The sequence below is a fragment of the Etheostoma spectabile genome, chromosome 23 (genome assembly GCF_008692095.1).
Source record: "Etheostoma spectabile isolate EspeVRDwgs_2016 chromosome 23, UIUC_Espe_1.0, whole genome shotgun sequence".
In the NCBI taxonomy this organism is placed as follows: domain Eukaryota; kingdom Metazoa; phylum Chordata; class Actinopteri; order Perciformes; family Percidae; genus Etheostoma; species Etheostoma spectabile.
The window spans coordinates 22,300,550-22,327,846 of record NC_045755.1 but is presented as its reverse complement, the minus strand read 5'-3'; the positions used below and the strand labels follow the sequence as shown (position 1 = coordinate 22,327,846).

The window sequence follows — 27,297 nt, the reverse complement described above, 5'->3', positions numbered from 1 at the left end:
CCCCCAAGTGCTAGGTGTTTTTGCGGGCCGAAGTTGGAGGGGGGTTGTCTGACTGTGCTTCAGGCGGGGCTGAAACTCCAAAAACGGCCCATGTAGTAGGTTCCTTGGTGGCGCTCCTGCGCAGGGGTCTCTCATTGGTTTTTTTCCCCCCTTCTGCCACCTTACGCTGGGGGGAGTAGGCTGGCCAAAGCCTGGAACAGGAGGAAAAGAAAAAATATCTGGACATTATAGGGGAAGGTTTCAACTTTTTTTTTCTGTAAGGTCTCGAATCCAACCAACCCCCAAAATTTAAAACAACTTGTTTGTGGACTTTTAAATTGGTTTTTTGTCAAAAACTGAAATAAAACAATTAAAACAAAAAAATTTCCAATCTTTATTGGGGAAAAAAATACATTCTGTCACTTAATATTGAAATATCTTTCTGCTTTTAGAATTGTTTTGATTTTTTTACTTGTTCAAAGTCACCAAATTTTTTTTCAAAACCCCAAAAAAACTTTATTCGAAATTTTAGTGGGAAACTTAAATTTCCAAAAAAACAAAAGTTTTGGTACATTTTTGGAAAACCTTGTCAATAAAACACAAAAAAAAGACAAAAAAACCCAAACAATGGCTGGGGTACGCTCACGTTTAAATAATCTTTTAAGTATTAAAAAAGAGTAAAGCTGGTGTCAATTAATTTTGTGTCTACCTGGTACGCTTGCCAACCTTCCTACCCAGCAATTGGCTTTTTTTAAAAACCCCACAATTGTCTTGGGCCTGCTGACCCGTAGGAGCAAGGGGCCTCTGTAAAATACCCCGGGAAAAACTTTTTGGGTGGGGACGAGGAGCGGTTAACCATATCCACATAAAAACCCCCCGGGGTTTAAAAAACCAAACCCAAAAAAGCAGAAGGTAAAAAGAAAAATCCCGTAAGTGGTAAATTTAAATTTAAAAAGAAGTAAAATTTAAAATTTTTGAATGGCACCCAAAATCACATGAAACCTCTAAAAGTTTCTCATGACACAAATAAAATCCTATTGAGGATAAGCATCTTGTAATTTTTTCTTTGTATTTTTTTAACGAGGAAAAACCTCATTGAGATTGAATTCTTTTTTAAGAATCTCCTGGCCAAGACTGGCAGCAGTACAATCACACATACACACCAGTACACTAAAACATTAAAAACATAAAACAACTGAATTGGCAAATATTTCCCAAGGTCAGCCACAATCATAAATTCATCAGGCAAAACATCTACAGCCACTTGTCTGCCTCCAAGTCATTTCACATCCTCTTAAAAGCGACCAATGAGACCAGCTCATTACGTTTTTAATGATTTTTGTAACTTGTTGTAGATACAGGGAGCAGCAAACGTGAACATCTTTTTTCCCCAGTTCAGTTCTGACCTTTGGATCGACAGCAAGTAAAGTCCTCATACTATTTAGATTGATGTAGGTCAGAAGGTTGGAGGGCAGTAGACCTAAAATAGCCTTGTAAATAAAGATTTGCCAGTGTTTAAGTCTGTTGACAGAGAAGACCATTCAACATGTTCATACAGTCTACAATGGTGAGTAAGGGCATTAAAACCAGTGATAATCCTCAAAGCTCCATTGTTACGCAGGATAGAATATGTGGAAAACTCTCTCTCTCTCCCATTTAATTCCTTTCACCTTGTTTTATATGTTGGCTCAAAGAAAAGTCCAAGCAATGTGTGGTTTATTAATAGACACACCTAAAGGAATAACTATAGGCAAAATATTCTTTGCATTTTGCTACGGGTGCAGAGTGTAAGTACAGGTTACCACAGTCAGGTGGGACCTGAACACCCAGGGCTGTTCTCTGCCCCTCTGCTCACTGAACCAGTGATGCGTTTCAGACAAACACAAATGGGCTGTGTTTACTTAAGAGATTAATGAGGCTCCACCAAAAACTTTTACACCCACAAACAATGCAGTGTACTACAAACTGGGGCAAACTGGGACAAAAATTTGACCCTGGCAAATCCGTTCCTTGCTGGCCAAATTTGAGACAGGGACATTATTTGCTTTATATTTGCAAAAACCAGGCTCATGTTAGACAATAGCAGCATGAGGCACAGTTACACGCTTTTATATTGAAATAATAGGCACACACTGGAGCAATTCATAAAACCTTCATATAAACTACAATGTCTTAGAATAGAATGGAAATGCTTTCATATTTAAAACACATTATTAAATACATATTTAAACACCAAAAACACCGACGTACGAAGCGATAGCGGACCAGATGCAAGCTTTTATTTTGAAAAGTAGAAGCCCGATGGCACCAGACGGGGATTCCAGGCTACAGCCAAACAGTCTTGCATATTTTTGTCAAACTAGTGTGTTGCCACATTATTATTTTTTTCCAGCAGCCCAATTCCCATCGGCCGTTTTGGCATTAGCCAGAACTGCCAGATTGCCAGTCCACCTGTGACTAAAAGTTATGTTTATATGCAACTAGTGATTTTAAAGGAAGAAGTTAGACAGTTATTGAGTCAGGTGAATGGTTGTATAACCATGTGCTAGTGACACTGACATTTTTTGTTATATAATTATGGCCTGCATCCCACACAGAGATACTTAACATTCTTCTTCTTTCAACATTGTGTTTGAAACATAATTCAGGTGGCAATACATTTCCCTGAACCAATTGGGAAATTGGCAATCCCGTTTCCTCTCGTCCGAGGAAACGGGAAGAATAAATAAGCTCTATTTTCCTGGTGCTGATTTGTATTTAACCGATTTGATTGTATATTGGTAAGCGACCGCGCTTCCCCCCCCCCCCCACACACACACCTGTCTAGCCCATACCTCCCGCAATTGATTGTGTCCAATCTCAAACCCTCACTGCACTGACATATTATGAGGCTTCAAACGCTAAGTTTATGTCCTGGCTTCCTCACTTGTAAATATGTAAATTACGGTACTGTAAATATGACGAGACAGAACTACAGCCATTATGCGGACCGTGTCGAAGTTTTATGTTGGATATTCAACACCCAATCAGCTATCCGTCCTCCGGTGGAATCCTGCTGCTTCTGCCGGTAAAACCAGAGGGTAAAACTATTAAAAAGATGTCGTTAAAGAATGTATTTTGAATATCCAACCTTAAACCATCTTCACCGCGGTCCACGCACTGACTGTTGTTCCTTCGCTTCATGCAAGTAACCGTCCGCCATAGTGTCGTCAGTGCAATAGTAGGAGTCTTTTGTGTTTACATAAAACTTATCTTTGCCTGATTTATGCTGAACTGGTCATATGGAACATGTGTATAATCTAAAAATGAAAGGCAAACAAATATTTAATAAAAGAATTATGGATTTCTTTCCACACTTTACCTCTCCTTAGCACATGGTAATTTAACGTGTTTTTAGAAAACTCGGTCCTGAAGTATATAGAGGCTTTAGGAATTGAATCTTCCATGTTGTGATTGCATGATACATTACAATTATTATTGTTATAGTTTTTGGGGGGTAGTAATGGAAAAAAAAACTCACTCAAAATTTACTCAAAAATGGGCATTCCTACATTGCTTTTAAGTGCTTTTCACTGGGATTTTTTGCGTATCATTATACTCCTGCTTTTACAAAATTCCAATAAAATGTAAATCAAAACTACAGATCATTGTCACTTTGTTCAGCGACAAGTGTTAGTAGCATTCACAATCCTAATATTGACGGTGCCAGATTTTAAGTAAAAAGGGATGACATTATTTGTGGGAAAGCCTTTTTGTTGTGGTATTGCTGTTTCATTAGCTTAAGTTAAGCGAATCAAATGGTTCAATGTAGGCCTAGCCTACACTGTCACCAGTTTTAGTTAAATGTTAAAGGCTATAAATCATTGAATGAAAGCAAACTTTAAAGTTGTTGTTGAAATAAAATAGCCTATTATGTGCCATTTGTTATATAAAAGGATAAAAGCATATCAAGTATGTCTGCTTTGTTTTGTAGGGCCAAAATTCAACATCACAACAAGGATGTTATCCTTCTGTCGAAGCCATCAAGCAATGTCGTTGTCAAGCAGCTCACTAAACAACAGTTACATGAACACATAATGAATGGGTTTGAATTCCAGAAGTCTTGGGACCAGAAGACTGTCACTGAACAATTAAGGGAAGCCTTTAGAGAAAAACTGTCTGCTGTTTTTTGCACAAAAAGAAGTTGCCCCTCCCGCTTTTTTCTTTCTTTTTTAATAAAACCATTTTTACTCTTCTTTTTTTCAGCTTTGAGTTTCTAATGGCATATGGCAACAGGTTGATTTCCCCCAAACTGCGTGCTGGACAGGAACTGGATGCAAATCTCATCCACAAAGTATATAAATCGAAAGCACCATACCTCAGACCATCAAAGCCAATTTTGGTAAGCTATATCACATTTGAATTCAACTACAGAGTACTCTTAGAATAATAACCCATAATTGGTGCATACACCTGCATACATGATGGTTTCATGTTGTCAGTTACCTCTGACCTCTGTAATCTGTTCTTCTTAAACTTTAATTTCGGTTTAGTAACTATAAACATGTTTGTGCAACTGTACAAATAATTTGAATGTTTACATTGTTCAATCTAAGACCAGAAATTGACTTCATTTGGCTTCTTCTTTGTTGGAGTAACATAAGCCTCTTTCCGACCAAGTAGTTACAGGAACATAGTATAGGAACATAGAACACAATAATAGGGCCCCTTCTAAATAGTTCTACTAACTACTTTTCCCCCAAAAACGGTTTTTCCATTTGCATTGGCCAAGTGGCCATGGGAGCTGACATTTTGTTATTACAACACAGCCATCTATTCACCACTATGCAGAAAAGAGAAAGGACCCTGCCCTGAAGCACGAGCTGAAGCAGTTACAAGAACTGCCTTCAGAGGAACTTAATAGTCCCCAAATTGGTCCTTTCGGAACACGAGAAAAGAAGGGTTCTAGGAACTGCAAAAATCCCTTTGGTCGGAAAGCGGCTTTTGTTTATGATTAGGAGGGGATAATGGTACTCTTTGGGAGATGTCATTTTAAAAGATGGATGGTAGAAGTAACTCTGAGAAATATAAAGACAAATCTTGATGTTTCCAGGTACTGGATGATGATCCTTAAGGACGATAGCAGCAATGATGACAATTTGAGTTCAACTCGCCAACTGCGGTCCTCATCTCTAACACAAGCTAGACCAGTTCGACAACTGCCTCCCCATCAAACAGTACTTCTGCGGGTCAGTCTTTTGTCTCATCACTTGGACGCGAAGTCTTATCCAGTCATACTCCAGCCTCAGCCTACCACAGCAATATCTCACCTAACACCACCATTTCAGCAAGCGGCTCTTCTAATCATCGGCCAGTATGTCCTTCCACCAGTCAGCCTTCTGCCCTACCATTTGGAGGAACAACTTCAGTTGTTTCAACCCTGGTCCTGACTAACCAAACAGTTCAAGCTTACCTTAGAGGGTTTTTTGTGTGCAAAATACACATTTGTTTTCTTTTTCTTTTAAGGAAGGTTCAGATTGTCAGAGTTCAATAAAGTTAAAATAATATTTATTCAGAAATCTATTGTGGAGTAAGCTTAAAATTTTGAATTAGGCTTGGTTTTGTGGCCAGGATTATCTTGCCAGTAACATTGAAACTGCTTGTTCTCAGTGATAATTCATGCATGCATGCAATTGATATTTTAAGTTTGATAGTGTCTGCTATAATCATCTGTGCTTGATTGCATTACATGCTCCTACATTTATTTGCATGGACCATTAAAACAAAAACTTGTTGCAAGTATTTTTTAGCTTCAAGAGTTCAAATCTTACTGTTGGGATAGCTGGATAAAGTGTACAAGCATCCTACAGATGACACACTGGCTGACCTGACATATTGTCCAATAACATTAAATATTGATATGATGCACTCGGTAAGGAATTGTTTACCAAAACTGATCTACACACTGGCATTACGTTGACAGATTGTAATTTGTAATCTTAGTGACAAAATAATTAGTGATGCCTTATACTTTTTTGACTCTAGTTAGTCTTGTTCTTTGACTACTAAAATCTGTTTCTCTTGATTTCCATTTCTGCAAATTCATTATTGGTAGATTTTGTTTATCCTGTTCAACAAAGGACATATGATAAAGTCACATTTTCCCTACATTTATTGAGATGTATAGATCCAAAAGCATGAAAAAATTTGGTTTTCAGTGTTTCATGTTTCACCTTTTTCAGTAACAAGTTTTTGAACATATACATGATACCATGACCTTAAAACTATAACAGTATCATTAAGTAAAGTGTTCTGTCACATAGGCAGTGAAAGGCAGTTTTGCTTTGTATTACAAAACTATAGTAAGTAAATATGTGCTTCTTCTATTGATGTAAACATAATATTTGTCAAGTTAGGCAGTGTAGCTCCTGAATGGGTTTGGTTTCTCTTTTAAGACCGCACTGTTGCTTGCTCTGGATGGAACTACAAGAACTGTTGGGTCCTTGTAAATTATGGAGTGGGGTGTAGACCTACTTTATCTGTAAAGTGTCTTGAGATAACTCTAGTTATGAATTGAAACTATAAATAAAATTGAATTGAATTACGATCACATATTAGGAATGCCTCCCAAGAAAATGCACTAGGTTGCAATATAAATCTATAACATGATTTCCATCATCAAAATGCTGCTGCTCGCTTTTTAACAAATACACCTAGACGTGCACACATCAGTCCTGTTCTCTACACCCTGCTTTGGCTTCCGGTGCATTTTAGAATAGATTTTGTTAATTTTAAGATTTTATTGTTTGTTTTTAAATCTTTAGGCTGAATCTCATTTCTCTGTCTTACCCCTACCCCTTACCCCTTACCCTCGTTTTTGCACGTTCACGCGGGACCTAGTGGTGTCCCAATTGTTAGGGGTAGGGGATAGACCAAGGGGTGTATACCCCTACGAACCGAGTGTGGACGCGACCTCACTTGTAAACACACAAGCAGTGTGTGGCTGCTGCATCGACCAGAGAGACACATAAATGTAAGTACTTTTGGCTTAAATAATTGATTTAAAAGTTACGACAGTCTTGTTTTGTGGTCTATGCAGTCCTGTGCATATATACTTGCAACTATGTTCCTAACTGAAACTTTTTAAAAATCACTAGCTTGCAATGCTAACGCTAATCGCTAATGCTAATCGCTAACGTTGATTTGCACAACAGTCCCACATATTTCTGTCTTGAATGGATCGTATACATCGCATAGATTGTATAGCTATATATATATACAGTGGTGTGAAAAAGTGTTTGCCCCCTTCCTCATTTCCTGTTCCTTTGCATGTTTGTCACACTTAAGTGTTTCGGAACATCAAACCAATTTAAACAATAGTCAAGGACAACACAAGTAAACAAAATGCAATTTGTAAATGAAGGTGTTTATTATTAAAGGTGAAAAAAAATCCAAACCATCATGGCCCTGTGTGAAAAAGTGATTGCCCCCTAAACCTAATAACTGGTTGGGCCACCCTTAGCAGCAACAACTGCAACCAAGCGTTTGCGATAACGTGCAATGAGGCTTTTACAGCGTCCTGGAGGAATTTTGGCCCACTCATCTTTGCAGAATTGTCCTAATTCAGTTACATTAGAGGGTTTTCGAGCATGAACGGCCTTTTTAAGGTCATACCACAACATCTCAATAGGATTCAATAGGATTTGCAAACATGCAAAGGAACAGGAAATGAGGAAGGGGGCAAACACTTTTTCACACCACTGTATATATATATATATATATATAGCTATATATATATATAGCTATATATATATATATATATATATTAATATTAACGGTCTATGATACATCGCTACGTGCTTTACACATACCGCCCTGTATCACACAGGAGAACACAGTATGTGTGTATATGTGTATACACATTTGTATTGCAAACAGACCTAAGTACTACACAGATGAGAACATCTGCCTCTGCACCACCAAAGTAAACATAAATTAACTATTAAATATATACATGCATATGCCACTGTTGTCCAAACCCACACAATCAACAGACAGAGACGGCATCTTGGAAGTTTGTGATCAATTCTGTATGGTGATGTAACCAAGTGGTGTCCCATTTCATAGGGGTATGCTTTCACCCCTACCCCTTACCCCTTGGTTTCAAGGGCCAAGGGGTAGGGGTAAGACAGAGAAATGGGATACAGCCTTAATGGTCTTGCCCCAGAGTATTTGTCTGAAATTTTAACTGTGCGGGAACACAACCGGTCATTGCGGTCTTCAACTCAGTTGGTTTTAGAAGTCCCAGGTCCAGGTATAAACGGTGGGGGGATCAGGCTTTTGCAGTTGCCGCCCCGAGACTCTGGAACAAGTTACCCCCTGATATACGTACTGTTACAGATGTCGCTCTTTTTAGGTCCAAACTCAAAACATATCTGTTCAGTCAGGCTTTTAATACGTAGCAGTGGTGTGACAATTTCTTTCTTTTGTTTCTTTGTAACCTTTTCTGATTTTACTGTTTTCTATGTTTACTCTTTCTATTGTATGTTGTGATTTTACTCATTTTGTTAAGCACTTTGGATACCTGCTGGTAGTTGTAAAGTGCTATATGAATAAATTTTGATTGATTGATTGATTGATCATCATCAAATTGCTCAAAGGTCTGCTGAAGTATCTCCATTGTTGTGTTGCAGATAGTAATGTTCACTGATAGAACAACAACATTGTAACTGTGAGAGTGGTCTGTCATCAATAGCAAAGTCACTGTCTATGTCATAAACACCATTCATAGTATGGTTATGCATTCCAACATTATTCACTATGCCTCTTTGCCACAGCGGAAGTGGAGTTTGCTCCCCTTGTGTTGAGAGACCACTGGTTCTGAAATTCAGTCGCAGCCCTTTTAATTCGTGGCAAATAAATATAATGAAGACAAAATAAATTGATTTCATTAAGTGAATCTAATACATTATTCTGTTCCATAAAGTTGAAAAGATTAACAAAATGAAATGACACTACTCAATTTAGCTTTGCCCATGATCTCTCTATTCTTTGATAATGGACTGATTTGCCAGGGATAACACTGTTGGTTTAACCTTCTCCTGTAAAGCATGAAACGGGAAACACCAGTGTTTGCTATTCCATGGTCACATCTCACCCTGGATGGTAATCCAAAATTCTGAACACCAGTAAAGAAAAGTGACAAAACACTAAAAGCCCTGTTGTTGTTGTCTAGACAAGCAAGATAAATGATAGTTCGACTAAAACCATCTACACAGCCATGGAACACCATCCTCGATCTCACAAGTTTGGGGTTTCCATCAATGTGCGTAAGGAAATTAGGAAAAGGGGGGGAAATATATTGTAAATCATGCACCATCAATTGTTAAAAAATGTTAAAATTATTTTTTGCTTTGGATACTCAGTTTAGCAGTAGTCATTCCACAGAATGTCAAATTTAGATTCTCAAATTCATAGGACCTCCCAATAGTCCCACTCCAAATTCTTAGTTATTTTTCTGAAGTCTAGCCATTGGAGATTCATTTAATCAATTGCTTACTTTTCAGAGGGTTGGGTTGAAATGTGTAATAAACACCCAAGACATCCCCAGTTTGTTTGCCTAAAACATCATCACTGAGATTTCAAACAAAAGACATCACACCACATAGAATTAATAGAATTGTATAAATTACTTTTACTTTTGGTTTGAGAGTGACTTCCTGTTTAGGGAAAGTAATGGATACCACAAAAGATGAGCGTCAAGAACATACATATGCTAAAGTGACAATGTAAGTATGTGGCTGAGATACTAAGTACATGTATGTGAGAAAAAGGTATATACATGTGAGAATGAAAATATGTATATGTAATAAATAAAATGTATGTATGTAAGAGTAAAGAATATATGTGCATGAAGGTGCAAATATATGTATGTGAGAGTGAAAATGCATGTGTTGAAAAGTAAAATGTATAAATGTGAGAGTGAAAATATATGTATGTGAAAATAGAATGTATGTGAGAGTGAAAATGTATGTATGTATGTGAAAGGAGAATGTATGTATGTGAGAGTGAAAATATATATGTGAAAGGAGAATGTATGTATGTGAGAGTGAAAATATATGTATATCAAAGGAGAATGTATATATGTGAAAAGAGAATGTATGTATGTGAGAGTACAAGAATGAATAATGTCTTAAACGGCCCCTCATACTTAAACGTCCAAAACACCAACGTACAAAAACATAGGGGAGCAGGCGCAAGCTTTTATTTTGAAAAGTTGAAGCTTGCAGACAGCACAGCACCATGCAGGAGGGCATGAGACGGGAGGTCAGTAAATCTACTGAAATGGCCCCATAACAGTGGAGTGTGATGTGTAAGATGAGAAACCAGAGGTTAGACATGTATGTCATGGCTGTAAAAATATAAAAGGAATCTGAACATCTTTGCAAATTGTGGGTCAGGTCTTAATTCCTTATCATTTAAGCCTGGCTCGGAACGACAGTAACTGCTGGTCAGCTGTGATTGTTTGGGTCTAACATGTACTTTGCAGTGTCATTTGGCTTCGTCATGGCAATAATGTATAACATTAGGATGATCGCCTAATATGACACAGTGAGCATCTGAAAACATAAGAAAATATCCAGTAGTCTTTATGGTAAAGGATTTCTTATTTGCACATGAATACTACTGTATATAGAGTCAACTGTTTACCAGAGGGAATTTAATTCACTTAGATTATTTTGCTGAAAGAAAACTTAAATAGCTCACAGTAGCTTAGTGTTGGCTTTTCCTGCTTGGGCTTCCCAACCATGGTCGGACAGCACATGGGGGGACAGGGCTGGAGTCTACGGAGCTAACCCCCGTCACTCCACTCAGCAGCTAGAATAAAAGACACGGGATACCTCTGTTGGTTTGGAGGATCTGCAGCATGTATTTGTGCTTAAACTGCTGACGCTAGCTACTGAACATTCACTTTATATCTTTACCACAAAACGTTAACTATCCTCTGCTCTTTCTCGTAAACTCACACCACTCTCTTCCTCTTCAGCAGCATCCCCCACACAAACTGTCACAACAACATGGTAGATGAGCTGGTGTGAATATTTAAACCTTTTTATTAAAGAACTATTGCAAATCCACACTGCTGCAACCAGTTTAAAGGTCCAAAATAATGTTTAAATGCTCCTCATAAAAGCCCAGACTCTGTCCCACAAGACTCTGATGCCCGATGATCCTTTTCCAGACACTGCATCATCAGGCGGGGGTTGGTGTGCCATAGTGTTTAACTCTGGCGCAGCGGCATGTGCTAGTTGACTTGACCAATCTACAGCTCTGTTCCACTTCACAAAAGCTTATGGTATTCTTGGTTCAGAGGAAGAATCCTACTTTCTTTGGTAATCCCCTGAATTTCATCTAGCTCCATCATCAGGTCAAATTTGATTTTGTCCAATACTATGACCAAATAAAACTATGGAAATTCCCATCAGCCTCAACTGTATCTTGTGTTTGGTGCTAATTAGCAAATATTTCCGACTGTTACTGGTGAAGACTATTGAGCATGAAGAGCCTAAGAATCAGCAATCTGTTGTTTTTACATGTGATTACGGCCCAAGCATCGACCAGCAGCCTTTCGGTGAAGGCCCAATTGAAATCGCTAGGATAATTATTATTCTGCAAATTAATCGCTTTTTTGAGGGGCTAAAGGTGCTTGAAAACCCACAAAACTTTGCACATGCACCAGAACAAGTAACAAATTTGATATTTTATGGGATTTGTGCTTGGGTGTAACAAAATGGCTAAGTTGAGTCATAGAGCGCCTCTTACTGACATCAGTAAGTCTGCCTTATGTGGCAAAGATAATCTGATTTACATGAAATGGACATGGTGTGGTCAACACATAATATTAAAAATGAATTGAAATGATGTATAATTAGTGTGTTCTCTGGCACCATGTAGCTGAAGGAAGTGGTAAAAAAATTTGAATTTGAAATACGTCATTTCCGACGCCACGCAATCCACACAGGAAATAATGTAATTCACTAAGACTAAATGCAGTGTCCAATGGTCAAGGAAATGCACGGTCGCAACAAACGCCATCCCGCCACTATACTACCCTCTACATGCGGTGGAGAAGAAGGTGTGAGGGCCCATTTATCGCTGCTTGCAGCTTTATTATTATAAGTTGAAATTGTGCCTACATGGTACAAATTCTAAAATCATTTTGTGTTTAAAATACCAGAAACAAAATGACACACATACAACCTGGGTCTACAGGAGCATTGGTTGCTTAATTGTTTGTTTTTTTAAAGGTAAATTTTTGCACCAGGGCCCCCAAGCAGTTAACTCTGGCCCTGCATGTAGGCCAGTAGAGGGAATTGAGCACCTTTATCTCAGCTGATAAAAAGTTGGAAGTGATTTCTAGGAGCTTTGAACTGGCTAATGGCGATAATAGCTTCCACTGTGGCTCTCAGACCAGTGTCCCACTTAGCTGACACAGTACCTTACTGCCAACTCTGACTTCATCCTGTCACAGACTGAAAGAGAAAAGGACAGAAAGGGAGTGAGGACACTGACAGAGAAGCATAAAATGTCCCACTAGTCCATTGTGACAGGACACACTGGCCTTACATGACAGAAATGAGCGATGACAGTGGTAAAAGGGATTAATCACTTTCATTCACAAACATAAGAACATCCACAAATACACAATTCTTTTTTCCATCTCCCAAACCTTCATTACATTCTGATCTTCCTTTGCGCTTTCTATTGCTTCTCATTAATCATTGGCTCTCTCCCCTGTGTCTTCTGTTGTCCAGTCACGTACTTATGCAGCCAGACTGAGATTGAATTTCCTATAAATCTGTCCCTGGCTGAGTGACACTGTGGTAGCAGCCAAGACATCAAAGGGGGTTTACGGTGCAGCAACTAAGGCTAGTTCTTAAACAAAAAATCTCCCCATTTGGGAATAGTGATTCCTGCTCTTACAAACAGTCAATGGAGCAAAATTAGCTCAATTATATTACTTTGACGGACACCATCTAAAATACTGTACATAATACCATGTTCAAGAACATATAATCATCTGTTGGTTTTACTTGTTTGTTTCACATAATGTTAATTTGCTTAAACATTTGGACTCAGTGTGACACTTTGGCATCATGCAGCTCTTCATTTCATTCAATCTGTTTAATTAATTTGTGAGAGACACAGTATGACCCAGAGTCAGACAAAGGCAGCCTAGTTAGTTGGTATTTCAAGCCCCGTCCTCCTAATTACGTCATTCACATTCTTGCTCTTTCACTATTTCCTTCCTACTTTCGTTGTTCACGATTTAACTTTCTAAGGGACTGTTCGGTAGTTATGGAATGGACCATCAGAGGAAAATAGGACAATTTTTTTGGTCTATGGGTAGGGTCACCCAACTTTTGTATTCATGAAGACAGCAACATTTCCAAGTGGCTTGTTTGGTGCCTATTTTTCCATGTAGCTCTCTCAGTCTCGGCCCCCATCACTAGCAGATGGGTCCCTCCCTAATTAGTCAGCCAGAGATTTCGCAAATAATCACAGGGGACCAAAATGAAAGATGCCTGGGGACCTCCCGTCTTATGCCTTCCCGGCTGGTGATGTGCTGTCTGCAAGCTTCAATTTTTCAAAATAAAAGCTTGTGTCTGGTCCGCTATGTTTTCGTACGTTGGTGTTTTGGATGTTTTTGAACTAAACAATCAATCATGCTAATGAATAAAAGAATTTTTCATCGGATGTCTTAGTTACAAAATGAGGGAACTAGCAAAGTAGTTATGTGTTAATTTGTGCGGCCGTGATTTATTTAGTTTGGGAAATCCCACTTTTTCTACAAAGCTACAGCTCAAATTGTCTGGCTGACTAAACAGCGATGTGGAGCTGCTTGGAGCTTCATGGAAAAATATGCACCAAACAAGCCATTTGAAAATGTTGCTGTTATCATGACTACAAAAGTTGGGTGAGCCTCCCAGCTAGACTAGTAAAAGTTAAATGACCCTGCCCCTTAAAAAAAGAGTAAAAAGACATGATTTTCCTCTAATGGTCCATTACATGAATACTGAACGTTCCTTTACTTAGAATTCCTCATGGGGGCGACAGAAACTTTGCACTGTAGCTTTAAGAAAAGGACAACTAGCCGTTCCCTAGAGGGCCAACGGTAGGTGGATTTTCATTCATTCCTCCCAAACTTGAGTTACCAACGTCACTCTCAAAGCTGAAATAAATGAATCAGTGAGCCACGTAGTGGACTGTCTAAAAGAAATATCCACTTAAACCGCCCCAGCAGGACCAGTCCCATATGGAATATGTAACTGCGTGGAGAGACAGTCTCGATACCATAGAGAATTCAGACACATGTCCAGTGTCAAGTTTACCTTGCACGGCAGCTAGAATCTGGTGGTTAAGACTGTTTGTTTAAAACAACAGTGGTGGATGTGATCAACAGATGATTCATTCAATCACCTGCCAGGTATTGTTTTGTAAGTGCCTGCACTTTTCCGAACAGTTTCCAATATCTGCTTCTCAGATGGGTGACAATTCATCTGGCGCGTCAGGTTAGTGCCATTTTGTAGTGGAGGGGAAACGTTATAGCCTACAATCACCGTGTGTGTGTGTGTGTGTGTGTGTGTGTGTGTGTGTGTGTGTTTGTGTGACTCATCTCATGTCCAGTAAAGATTGTGTAATCCTTATGGGAAGGGTTAGACAAAAGAAACAATATACTGCTATTCTCTAACTCCTTTATCCCTCTTCCACTGGCCTCCTGTGTTGTTTTCAGAAGGCCACAGCTGTCTGACAATCTTTCCTTTCCTTCCTTTCCATTCTGTGAAATTCAGGAATTAGAAAAGGGAGAAAAGAACAAGAGTGCTCGCAAGGGAGAGCAGAAGGGATGGAGCGAGTAAAAGGAGAGGGGGAGGTGAACACATAGAGGACAAGGAAGAGGGGTAATCACATTTAATGGTGCCTCATACCACTCCCTAGACACCGGTCCTTTGTTTTACTTTCATCCACTCTTTCCATCCCTCTATCGTTTAAAACACCATCCTCCTTCCTATAGCCCTTTCTCATGCACTGCAAACCTGAAATTAGAGCTGTATGTGAGAACTCAAATGTCCAAATCAGTTGAATTGGTCTGCTGCATGCTCCTCTACCCAGGGCATTCATGAATCACATTTATTCACCCAATAACTGATAAATTCTCATCAGAAAAGGTCTCTAATGTAGGTTTATTATATGTATCATTAACTGATTTATTGAAAGCATAAGTTATAGTTTTATAATAGCAATAATGGCTTACAAAACAATTATTAACTATTAAAAAAGTATTAACTACCTATTTTTTACCTAAGGGGACAGTCATTAAGAGGAGGTTGGCTTGGTGTGTGAAGTCCTGTCGTATTTGTAGACCTTTGCACTAAATGTGGGTCTTGCAGATGTCAGAGATAGGTTTGAACAGCGGATGTTTTTCGAGGCAGAGCAAACAATTTTGTCCAGCTGATTCTTCTGTTGAGCTACCACACAGATATCGAGAAAAGTGAGAACACTTTCTATCACAGCTCTGTGGAACTGCAACATCCCCTCTCTGGTCAGTGGACACACCAACATGTTGGAGCTGGTGTAGAAAAAAGAGTCTCTGGTGGGCTTTTTGTGGATTGAGTTGTCATCAATTTTAAGAGAGGAGGAGATTGTTCCAAGGAACTTAAGGCTGTTCTCTCCTTCCACATCCAGGTCGTCATTGGTCAGCCTCCCCAGCTCTCCAAAAGTCAACCAGAAGCTCTTTAGTTTTGGAAACATTTAGTTCCAAGTTGAGGTGACAGCACTAGCAACACAACCTCATTTCCCTAATTGTATTCATTGTGGCATGAGATCAGCTCCACTGTGCAAGTTTAAACGGTCACAGTGTGGAATGCAGTCGTTAGTGTACAATGATACAGGAGAGGTGAGATAGTACACAACACTGCAGGGCACCTATGTTTATGTACTGGGTTGTAAAAACATGTGGTTAATTTTGAAGAAAGTTAAGAATCCCATGACGTAAAAAGTGATTGACTTCTAGCTGACATAATCAAAAGGTTTTGTAGGTAAGACTCTTACCTACAATCATGTTAAAATCAGAGTTATAGTCCACAAAGAGAACCTATGACTTATCTTAGCTTTCCATCCTCTATATGTGTATATACTCACCTACAGGATTATTAGGAACATCTGTTCAATTTCTCACTAAAGCAATTATCTAATCAACCAATCACATGGCAGTTGCTTCAATGCTTTTAGGGGTGTGGTCCTGGTCAAGACAGTCTCCTGAACTCCAAACTGAATGTCAGAATGGGAAAGAAAGGTGATTTAAGCAAGTATGAGCATTTGGCATGGTTGTTGGTGCCAGACGGGTCGGTCTGAGTATTTCACAATCTGCTCAGTTACTGGGATTTTCACGCACAACCATTTCTAGGGTTTACAAAGAATGGTGTGAAAAGGGAAAAACATCTGGTATGCGGCAGTCCTGTGTGCGAAAATGCCTTGTTGATGCTAGAGGTCAGAGGAGAATGGGCCGACTGATTCCAGCTGATAGAAGAGCAACTTTGACTGACATAACCACTCTTTACAACAGAGGTATGCAGCAAAGCATTTGTGAAGCCACAACACGCACAACCTTGAGGCGGATGGGCTACAACAGAATAAGACCCCACCGGGTACCACTCATCTCCACTACAAATAGGAAACAGAGGCTATAATTTGCAGGAGCTCACCAAAATTAGACAGTTGAAGACTGGAAAAATGTTGCCTGGTCTGATGAGTCTAGATTTCTGTTGAGACATTCAGATGGTAGAGTCCGAATTTGTCGTAAACAGAATGAGAACATGGATCCATCATGCCTTGTTACCACTGTGCAGGCTGGTGGTGGTGGTGTAATGGTGTGGGGGATGTTTTCTTGGCACACTTTAGGCCCCTTAGTGCCAATTGGGCATCGTTTTAATGCCACGGCCTACCTGAGCATTGTTTCTGACCATGTCCATCCCTTTATGGCCACCATGTACCCATCCTCATCAATATGGGCCAACATTTCTAAAGAATGCTTTTAGCACCTTGTTGAATCAATGCCACGTTAATTAAGGCAGTTCTGAAGGCGAAAGGGGGTCAAACACAGTTTTAGTATGGTGTTCCTAATAATCCTATAAGTGAGTGTATATTAACCTTTTATAAACCCATATTGTTACATAACATGGTCTTTGTTAGTCCACCATGTGGTTTTGAGCACTTGTTGAAAGAACTGATGCTCTTGTTATTTTTGGGAGGCCACTCTCATTGCACGGGACAATTGTGTGCACAACTACAGTAAGTCCAGTAGGTCAAAAACACTTTGGGGAAATAATTGTACTGTTCACCTTCATTTTCCCTTCTAAATAATTAGTTTGTGTCCAAGTTGTTTTGTGTTTTTGGCCCCATCAAACTTTTATTATTAGAAAGTTATTATTGCCTTAACGACCAAAACAACAAAAAATAAGACACAAGTTGGAGTAAAATGGACTTAAACAAAACTGCACAGCCAATGTGATCTGATGGAGGCAGAAAAGTCACCAACACATCATCCAATCACTGATGGTCAACAAAATCTAAGGGCTTGTACCATTCATGCTCATTTTGTGTTTAATGCTTAGTTCCCTTTAAAAACATACATTCACATACAGGGAACACTGGTTTTATAATGCTGGAAACATCATAAAACCATAATGACCTCATACTTAATAAATAATTAATCACGTCCTCTCTGCTCTATGTGTGTGTGTGTGTGTGTGTTTGTGTGCACATACAGATGCATGTCTGAAGAAGTAGACATGCATCTTTCAGACATCCAGTCTGCTGCTAAGTGCTTCTGAGCATGTGGCTGTGTCACATTCATAACTAGTCCGTCTGCCTCAGACAAACCCTGGAGCTTCACTCTACTCTCTCCTCAGGAAAAGTATCTGATACAACTTATAGCCTATAACACAACCCAATCCAACACAACTACAAACTAAAGCTCCAAAAATGACCATGAAGGTGAATCAACCGTCTGTTGCACAGACAATATATTTCATGTTAACTTAACTTCTCCTGTACTCATAATTGAAGCTGCACAATATGAAGAAAACATCTAGTTGCAGTTCCTTTGACTGATATTGCAATTGCAATATGATTCACAATATTGGAGGGAATGATCATCAAATGATCAAAATGTAAATGGTTGTGAATGGTAAATGATTTTTCAAAGGATCTGTACTAAACAAAGATTTTTTTCTTTAGTCTGTAGGATATGATTTATAGGCGGTGACGTCTCTGCAGCACCACAATACTTAATCAATGGTTTGACACATATTTTGCAGTTATTGCACTAGTTTTTATTGCCATTTTAATAAAATTGTGATTAATTGTGCAGACCTACTCATCATTATATTCTCCAGTGACTCATTTTTGCTGTTTTCATGGTTTTTCTTTCCTATTATCTACAGATGAGCAGGATCCATAAACACCCATGTGACCCTATTGAGAGAGGTAGAAGGCTTATTGGATGTGCGGTGACAACAACACTGGGAGGGAGGTGTCCCACTGGCTGTGTGACGTCACAGTAACAGTGCGTCCCTGGGGGTCACTCAGTCTCGTTCTTTTTTTATCCTCAATGGATGCACTGATGCACTCACTGTTTTTTTTTAATCATCCCTCCACTCGTCACATCCACAGATGCATCCTCTTATAATGCTGCCCTGATGTGGAACCACACACATTATCTTTCTGTGAACCACTGTGCCATGAGCTCTCACTTCTTACATCTTTATTTATACAAGGAAAGATCAGACTGAGACAGGTCTCTTTCACAGCTGAGCCCTGTGCACAGCATCATTAAAAAAAAAAAAATTATATTTAACAGCAATTTATTAATTAAGCATCACTCTAAATTGCCAAGTGGATCAGTTCCTTTTGAAACGCATTCCAAGTAAAAGAGTCATTGTATACAAACGCAGTTTTGTCCAACTCTGAATAAGCCCGAGAAACCTCCAGTACCAACAAATCTTTGGAACAAGTCTGGTAATCAAACATGTTCCTATAAAATTGTCCGCTAAGGTAGTTAGGAAGCTTATGCATTATAGCCTTATAGACAAACATCAATCAATGCCTGGTCCTCATAGATGTACAAGTTTCTACTTGCGGAATGAATGCTCCGTGGCATGTTCCTACAACTTGAGAGGCTTCTCATTTGAACAGTGAATAGTATGGACCATAGCCTAGGACATTTTCCCGACTGCCATAAAGGTCCCATGGCATGACACTTTCACTTTATGAGGTTTTTTAACATTAATATGAGTTCCCCCAACCTGCCTATGGTCCCTCAGTGGCTAGAAATGGAGATACTGTAGGTGTAAACCTAGCCCTGGGTATCCTGCTCTGCTTTTAAGAAAATCAAAGCTCATATAGGCTGATATGGAATCTTGCCCCTTATGAGGTCATATAGCTAACTTGCCCCTTATGAGGTCATAAGGGGCAAGGTTACCTTCCCTTTCTCTGCTTTGCACGGCCAGAGAATTTGGCCCACCCATGAAAGCGAGACATCATGGCTTTCAAACAGGCAATGTGTCAGTTGGTCAAGGCCACACCCCCAGCCTCCACCTTGCCCCCCTTCTCCTACTTAAAAGCTACAGACTCAGAAATGGCACATACTAATGTAAGCTTATTGTGGGACTGGCTGTACTAGCTGTAATTCTGCACCAAGGCTGAATTTTGGGAAAGAGACTTCAGATACAGTATAAGGGGACCACTAAGGTCTATATAAAAGAGACTTCAGATACAGTATTAGGGGACCACTTAGGTCTGTATAAAAGAGACTTCAGATACAGTATTAGGGGACCACTAAGGTCTATATAAAAGAGACTTCAGATACAGTATTAGGGGACCACCAAGGTCTATAAAAAAGAGAATTCAGATACAGTACTAGGGGACCACTAAGGTCTATATAAAAGAGACTTCAGATACAGTATTAGGAGACCACTAAGGTCTATAGAAAAGATACTTCAGATACAGTATTAGGAGACCACTAAGGCCTATATAAAAGAGACTTCAGGTATCAGGGGACCACTAAGGTCTATATAAAAGAGACTTCAGTGAGAAGGCAGAATTGTAACACACCCCTTCCAACTCCCAGAGCTATCCTTCGCTTTCAGCTCCAATGCTACCACATCTTTAAATTACTATTAGTATTAGTCCTTTTGGTGCCTTATTCCTGTTTTGTCTGGTAAATTTAGCTAACTGTAAAGACAGCTAAAAGCAAAAGTTGGCACCAGTAATAAAAAGACAATGATGCATGATAAAGCATTAAGTGCATCTAAAGGTTTTTACACTCCCATTACTTCAGAAAAACAGCAGTGATTCATTTCAATGGGGACCTCTTTTCACTAAGACTGAAGCCGTTTTCTAATATGAACTCTGATATTAATCAGGTCTGGAGATTGTTTGAAGTTATCATACATTATGATCCATGTCAGACAGATTCTCACTTACTATAAATACTCGGTCTGGTTTGGTGGCACATGGGTAGTGTGCAGGAGACAGGATTTGCAGCCACCACTGTCACATAGGCGGTTCAAAATGTATGCTTTTTTATTTTATTATATAGGTATAGGTTTTATATTTATATTATACTATGTTTATATTTATTTAACAATACCAAGCATCTTGTAAGCTTTTTTTCAGGGATAAAGTTTTATCTGATCTAGTTCTGTTTCTCTACTGCTACAGAACAGACTGGTTCAAATGTACTTATTAAAACTAAATACCATGTAAACCCTTTTTTAGGTGAACTTCACAACTTGATTGGCAATGTGAGTGAAACATTATTTCTGATAGGCTGCTAAGCCTGATAGTAGTATAACCTCTGAACCAGTATTAAATTAAATCATTATCATTATGTAATTGAGAGGTTAGAATACAACCAAGGACCCCCTCATGTATTTCATGTTTATAATTTAATGAAGCCTATTGAAGTGAAGTGAAGGAACGACATAAAAAAGTTTATGTATATGTTTAGACATATTTACAGAGTTTAAGAATTATAGATTTGTTAGATTAAAAAGTAGCTAATCTATGTAATATTATAGATATAAACATTTTGATAAATTTGCATATGAAATATGAAGCTTTTGTAAAGAAAACATTTAAACTTTTCCTGTACCCCACTTTGGAGATCACTGATGTACACAATATTGCATGTCTATGAGGGAATATGGTCCTCTTATTACCATTAAACTCTGTCTGTCTCTGTCCCTCTCTGACTTTCTCTGTCTCTGTCTGTTTGGATGTGTGGGGACACCGTGTTGACCCACACATATATATTTACACAGCTTCACAGATGGATATGCATGTAAACAGCTTGTACATCTCAAACTCACCCATAAACTATGTGTAATAAGGCTATTAAAAGTTATACCATGGAGGAATTTCAAAGGATGGAGTAATGCCCATGTTGTATTTATTTGTGTAAAAACAATACAAAGAGCAGGGCGCCTGGATAGCTCACCTGGTTAACGTTGCCCATGTACTGAAGCCCAACAAAGTATCTTTAATAAATAAATAAAACAAAGATGCTTGAATCCATTTAACACTGAATCATCAGTCCTACATAGCAGTACCCTGGTTTCTCAAATGCCATGTAAACACCTTATCCCAGTGTAAGTTGTCATACCCCTGTTAACAGACCTAGATAAATTCTTTAGTAACCGGGGTATTCGTGCATGTATACACCTTAACCAGAGTATTAGTGTGTTCCATTTAACTCAAAACTTGGAAGCTGAAGCTGGGAATGATATCACACCCAAGTTGAATGCGTTCCATTTAAATAGGATTTTCATTGTTTTCATTAGCTCTAGCCAGGTTAGCCATTGTTAGCAATGCCAGTTGAAAACAACGCATTGCACTTTTATGTGTGCATACAAACAGCGTTGCAACATGTCCACTGATAGAAGTTGGACACGACTGTGTACAACTGATTTAGTGAGAATCAGAATCAGCTCTATTTTCAAGGTATGAGGACACATATGAAGTATTTTGGTTTGGCTCATCATTGCTCACAATGCGCTTACACACACAAAACAACCAAACAATGTAAACACACTAATACAGACACATTATAAACAGAAACAATATAGACAGGTTGACTCTATGTTACTACAGTTTTCACAACGGCACGGAACGGAGCCAAACCAGAGCCAATGAATAAGAAAATACGACTTGTACTCAAGTGTGTTGTCATTCCCTGCTTTGGCTTCCAAGTTCCGGGGTAATGGAAAACACTTTTAGCTCAGGTTACGCGCCTGTACATGTTCCGTGGGTTCTAACCGCCCCTCCCCACTCCGCTGCAGTGGTTTCTGAACCAGAATAAGAAGAGAGCAGTTGGAAGCAATGGCGGCAAAAACAAAACAGTAACAACACAAGTTTTAAACCATTAAACTCACTGAGGACTTTGCCAAAAGACATTTAGAATGTACGAGCTGTACAATGTACACTGTACATTGTTTACAGTAAATCTTAAAAATGGCCTTTCCGTCCTAATAATGCTTTTAAACAAAGGTTTGCCACGAGTACATTCACAAAAACACCCTAGGTGGCATTTTGGCTAGAGTTACGCTTTATATACCATACCCTGTTACGGCTGTGCATAGAAATGTACTGATTGTCGCTCCTGTCTGGAGGAAACCTGAGCTGGCACGGGGCCTGATGACAAACAGCACAGAGTGGAGATGAGGCTTACTGTACAAATCAATGTGATGGACTCCTGTTGAGCTAATTAGTAGCGAGCTGGGGCTAGCTCTTTACAGCCCGCTGAAGGAGCCGTCTGAGGTTTCCTCCTGCTGCGAAGCCCATGATTATTACATTAAACCAGCCATTCGTTGTCACCCAATTAGCTAATGCACATGATAACAACTAAATGACATGAAGGATGGTACCATCCCCATAAGATACCAGCTCCTTGAGCCAATGGGAGATACAATGTCTTTTTCAAGAGCCCCTGGCAGCGCCCAGGAGGTGAACTACCATTTCTCCAGCTACCAATTCACACTCTGTACTTTGGTACTGGGGCTTTAACCAGTGACCCTCTGGTTCACAACCCAACTCCCTGTGAACTGAGCTACACCCTATTTTGGATTGCATTGTATTAGTATTGTTGTATTAGGATATTTTAATGGCCAGTGTGAACAGGAGGACTATGACATGACCACAGCAAGCAAAAATGATTTCACTGTTCATATGTGCACCTGTGATCATAGCATTTTAGCACACACACAGTGTTGAACTGAATGATTTATAGAAGAAACTGTTTATATAAATATATATATTTTAATATAAAGAAATAGAAACAATAAATAATAATACAGAAATATACATTTATAAAATATATATAGAAATATATCTTTGTGGTCTTCCATACAACTGTGCTTAGAGTCAAGCTCAGACAGAGAAAGTGTCTGCTCTGTTTCCACTGTTGTTTCCACTGGCTGTGTCTCAGTGGTGGAGCAGTTGCCTGCCATTCTATTACTGATAGAAATTAAGACCATATTTACAAAACAACGCTAACGAGTTGTAATAAATCAGAATTACATGTGTTAATTACGGAAGCAGTAGTTTCTCCAACTGAGCTGCCAGTGGCCAACCATGTAGCACTATGATTGCACTGGGAAGTTCAAGTTTCACAAGCTTCACTTCCCCGGCTGCCATTTACCTGTACAGACACTGCTGTCAATAACAAAGTGTCCATGGTGGACTCCACTGTTTAAATAGGTCATAGTTAAAAATAACATACTGTTGACTCATTATATGCATGAACTGGTACTGCAGCCCGCTTTCTTTAAGCCATTCACACACTCTCACACACACACCACACACACACACACACACACACACACACACACACACACACACACACCACACACACACACACACGCACACACACACACACACGCACACACTGTCCTTCAGGATGTGACTGCAACGTCACCTTCCAAGTCCAACCTTGGTCTGTATAATAGCTGACAAACTTGTAAATTCATTTTGCCATTCATACCTACACGCTGGGAAATGCTGTTCTCCAGTGTTGTAGTACTCAAGTTTTGGTCTCAAGACCACTTTTTGAAGGTCTCAGTCTCGTCATGGAATCAAATGCATTTTACTCGGCCTTGTCTCGGTCCGAGATAAAGAGGGCTCTGGATTTCATTTCAAGACCGGTCAAGACCACAATTGCAGGGATTGTTTGTATTGTTTGCTCATAGAAAGCAAAGCAATATTCCTACACATAAAATCCACCTCTTTTGGTTAATTTGTCAAGGCATTTCTTATGATACACTTACGGCAATAAAAAGGGAGTGAATGAAGAAGAATCTTAATTTGTTTTCTGTGGGTGTTTTTATAGGAATATGGATATTTCAGGTTAATTTGAGAAGAGCCTTTGGTTAGCATTTTCCACGTTATCGTGTCATGCCATGTAGGTGTATCCCTGCCGTGGTCTTGGTCTTGTCTCGCTCTCCATACATTCTGGTCTTGGTGATGACTTGGTCTTGGATGAGGTGGACTTGACAAAAACCCTGCTGTTTCCTGATGCATATCGATCAGAAACACTTGTTGATCACTAACTCGTTAGCTGAAATTGATTGTCAGACTAAGAGGAGATAGCTCAATTCAATTCTATTCAATTGTATTTATAGTGTCAAATCATAACAAGAGTTATCTCCAGACACTTTACAGATAGAGTAGGTCTAAACCACATGCTATAAATTACAAAGACCAAACTATTCCAGTAATTCCCCTGAGAGCCAGTATTATTTTTTTGGCAAGGAAAAACTCCATTTAGGAAGAAACCTGGGACAGATGTGAAACAGAATACTCTGCAGATTTACATGAACAATGTCATCACATACCAAGCTATATGTTATGAACACAGCCTAGCAGTTGCAGCGTAACAAGAATCCATTTCCATACCTCCAAAGTGCTGGAGCTCGTATTGGCCTGTGACATAAAATAGCTACAAGATATCACAAACTGTCCACACACAACAAGCTGGTTGCAAAAGGGCCTAAGGGTCCCTTTAACCATATTACCATACACATGGAAACATACAGTAGAATAGTCTGGGTTGCAGTGTACCTCTGTTAAAAAAAGGCTGGGCCTAAAAGCTAGATTAATCAATATTTTGATATGAACAATGGATCAAATGGCTTTGTGTAATGCGTAATGTAAAAGGACTTGTACATAGTGAAAAACCCACTGAGCTTTTTAACATCTTTCAGGTCACTGTTTAGTTGTTGTTTTTTTAACCAGAACCTCCCCTCAGCCCTGTTCCCAGCAGCAGTAGGGAGTTGTTTTCAAAGAAAAGGCTCTGATAAACCCACTGTATACTACCTGCAACAGCAGAAAGACACAGTTAGCAACTAGATGGTAAACATGGTGGAGCATTTAGCAGTTATGGAGTCAGATGTTTCCCTCGGGAGTTAACCAGAGCTAAACGAGAGTAAATACTGGACTTAAATTCATCTGGTGGACACAAACATAACTCCAAATCAACACTAATGTTGCTCTGTCTGTGGGATGTATCAGTAGATCACTGCCTGCTAACATGTTGTTCTTAACTAGTTTATAAGGCGACGACATGTCCGTACTGTGTTTTATTGGAGATTTAACACATGGCCTCTCTTTAAGACATGGCCACAAGTCAGTGTCTTATGTGACCTTTAATGATCTTCTCAAAGTGACAGTTGCTGGCATACTACATTTTAAAGTCACTTAACAAATTACTAATCAACTAGACATTTATCAAACCCCAACACTAGATGCAATGTTACTGAGAAAGTAATGTGTAAGGAGTCACTCTTAGGAACTAAAGTTAGACTTTGTATAAGTACTTCTTACGGTATAAATAAATAATCATAGCCAGTTGGCTTTTAGTTGGTCCAAAAACACGTTTCAGCAGTGTAACTGAAGGGGAAAAGTCTGTTTACAACATAGAGTAGTTGTGGAAGCCCAAGAAAATTAACAAAAAAAATTTGTCATTTGTATCTTAAAATAATCATATTATAAAATTATGACCTGTATCTTATGATTTAAAGTTAAATATATTATGTTATTCTTATTTTAATATATCTTACTCATTTTCATTAGACACTTTAAAATATCATAAGCTATAAAATGTATAATTATGTAATTCGAAATCAAAGAACATAAAATTGGCCTATATTAGAAGAACACAGTCAAAAAATAGGCCTACATAAACAGATATGCAATATAAGAAAAATGTATAGGCAAATATTGAAGTTACATTACTACATTACCGTAAGTAATAAAAAAATTATAATATAATAAATAAAACTAACATAGAGTCAGAACATAGAGTTATTGTGGACCTGTGTACAGCCCACAAGAAGTTAGGCCTAAGCAATAGAAAGTGATGCTCATGTAGGATTGACATTAACACTTCCCACATTAGGGTATAACTTATTTATTATATAGCCTAACTTATTTTTTGACAGGATAACCATACTTGCCTGGGACGGTACAAATGCAACAACTAAGTCTAATTAGTAACAAAAGTAAGAAACGTCTTATAGGTTATGAGTTATTTAACTGATTAAAGCTTCACTTCTTCGAGTAAGGAGCCCTACCCCTGCCGAGCCCACCTCCTGCAACTGCTCCAGCTCCAGCCTCAGCGTCTCCTGCTCGGCCTCCAGCTCGGCGTACTGCTGCTTCAGGCTCTGGTTCTCCTCCAGAACCACCAGCCCACACTCCGCCGCCCGGATCTTCTCGCGGTTGGCCTCCGCCAGCTCCCGGGTCAGACGCTCCACCTGGGCCCGGCACTGCTCCACCGTGTCCCCGCATCCTGCTCCACCGGCAGCCATCGCTGCTCTCTCCCTCCCTCTGCCCTCTCCTCCCTGCGTCGGATGAGCAGAGAGCCCCGGCGGAGGGAGAAATAGCTGAGGTAGACAACAAACCCCCACCGCTTCCCCTCAAAAGAATCACACCGCTGCTTAAAAGCTCAGCTTTAACAAAGAAAAGAAAATCAAGTATCTATTTAAAAGAAACACCGCAAATATCCTTAAAGCGTTGTCATCCTCACCATCACCAGAGAAACTCATCTTCTGCCATGTGATGCTCTAAATGATGCAGCTTTTTATCTTCCGCTGCCCGCATCCTTCTCCCCTCCCTCTGCTCTGTTTTTTTGCTTATTCACCGGCATCAGGACGCCATCTCTGCCTGCAGCCGTGAGGCAAGGCACACTCGTTCTTTGTCCTTCTGCTGCAGACTCAGGGTTTGGCT

The 27,297-nt window shown here is 39.3% G+C and overlaps 2 protein-coding genes across 2 annotated transcripts in view; both read right to left on the bottom strand.

The window, feature by feature from the left end:
* LOC116673481 (protein bicaudal D homolog 1) overlaps positions 1-135 on the bottom strand; it is a 58,071-nt gene extending 57,936 nt beyond the window's left edge. The window contains exon 1 of the mRNA XM_032505836.1: positions 54-135. Within this exon, the coding sequence (XP_032361727.1) occupies positions 54-135 (82 nt within the window). The remainder of the gene's footprint in view (positions 1-53) is intronic.
* On the bottom strand, positions 7-27,297 carry LOC116672903 (protein bicaudal D homolog 1-like). The gene is made up of 2 exons (XM_032504891.1): positions 26,661-27,297; positions 7-191 (listed from the first exon to the last, which is right to left on the bottom strand). Exons 1-2 carry the CDS (start codon positions 26,877-26,879, stop codon positions 162-164), a joined length of 249 nt encoding a protein of 82 aa, XP_032360782.1. The 5' UTR covers positions 26,880-27,297; the 3' UTR covers positions 7-161.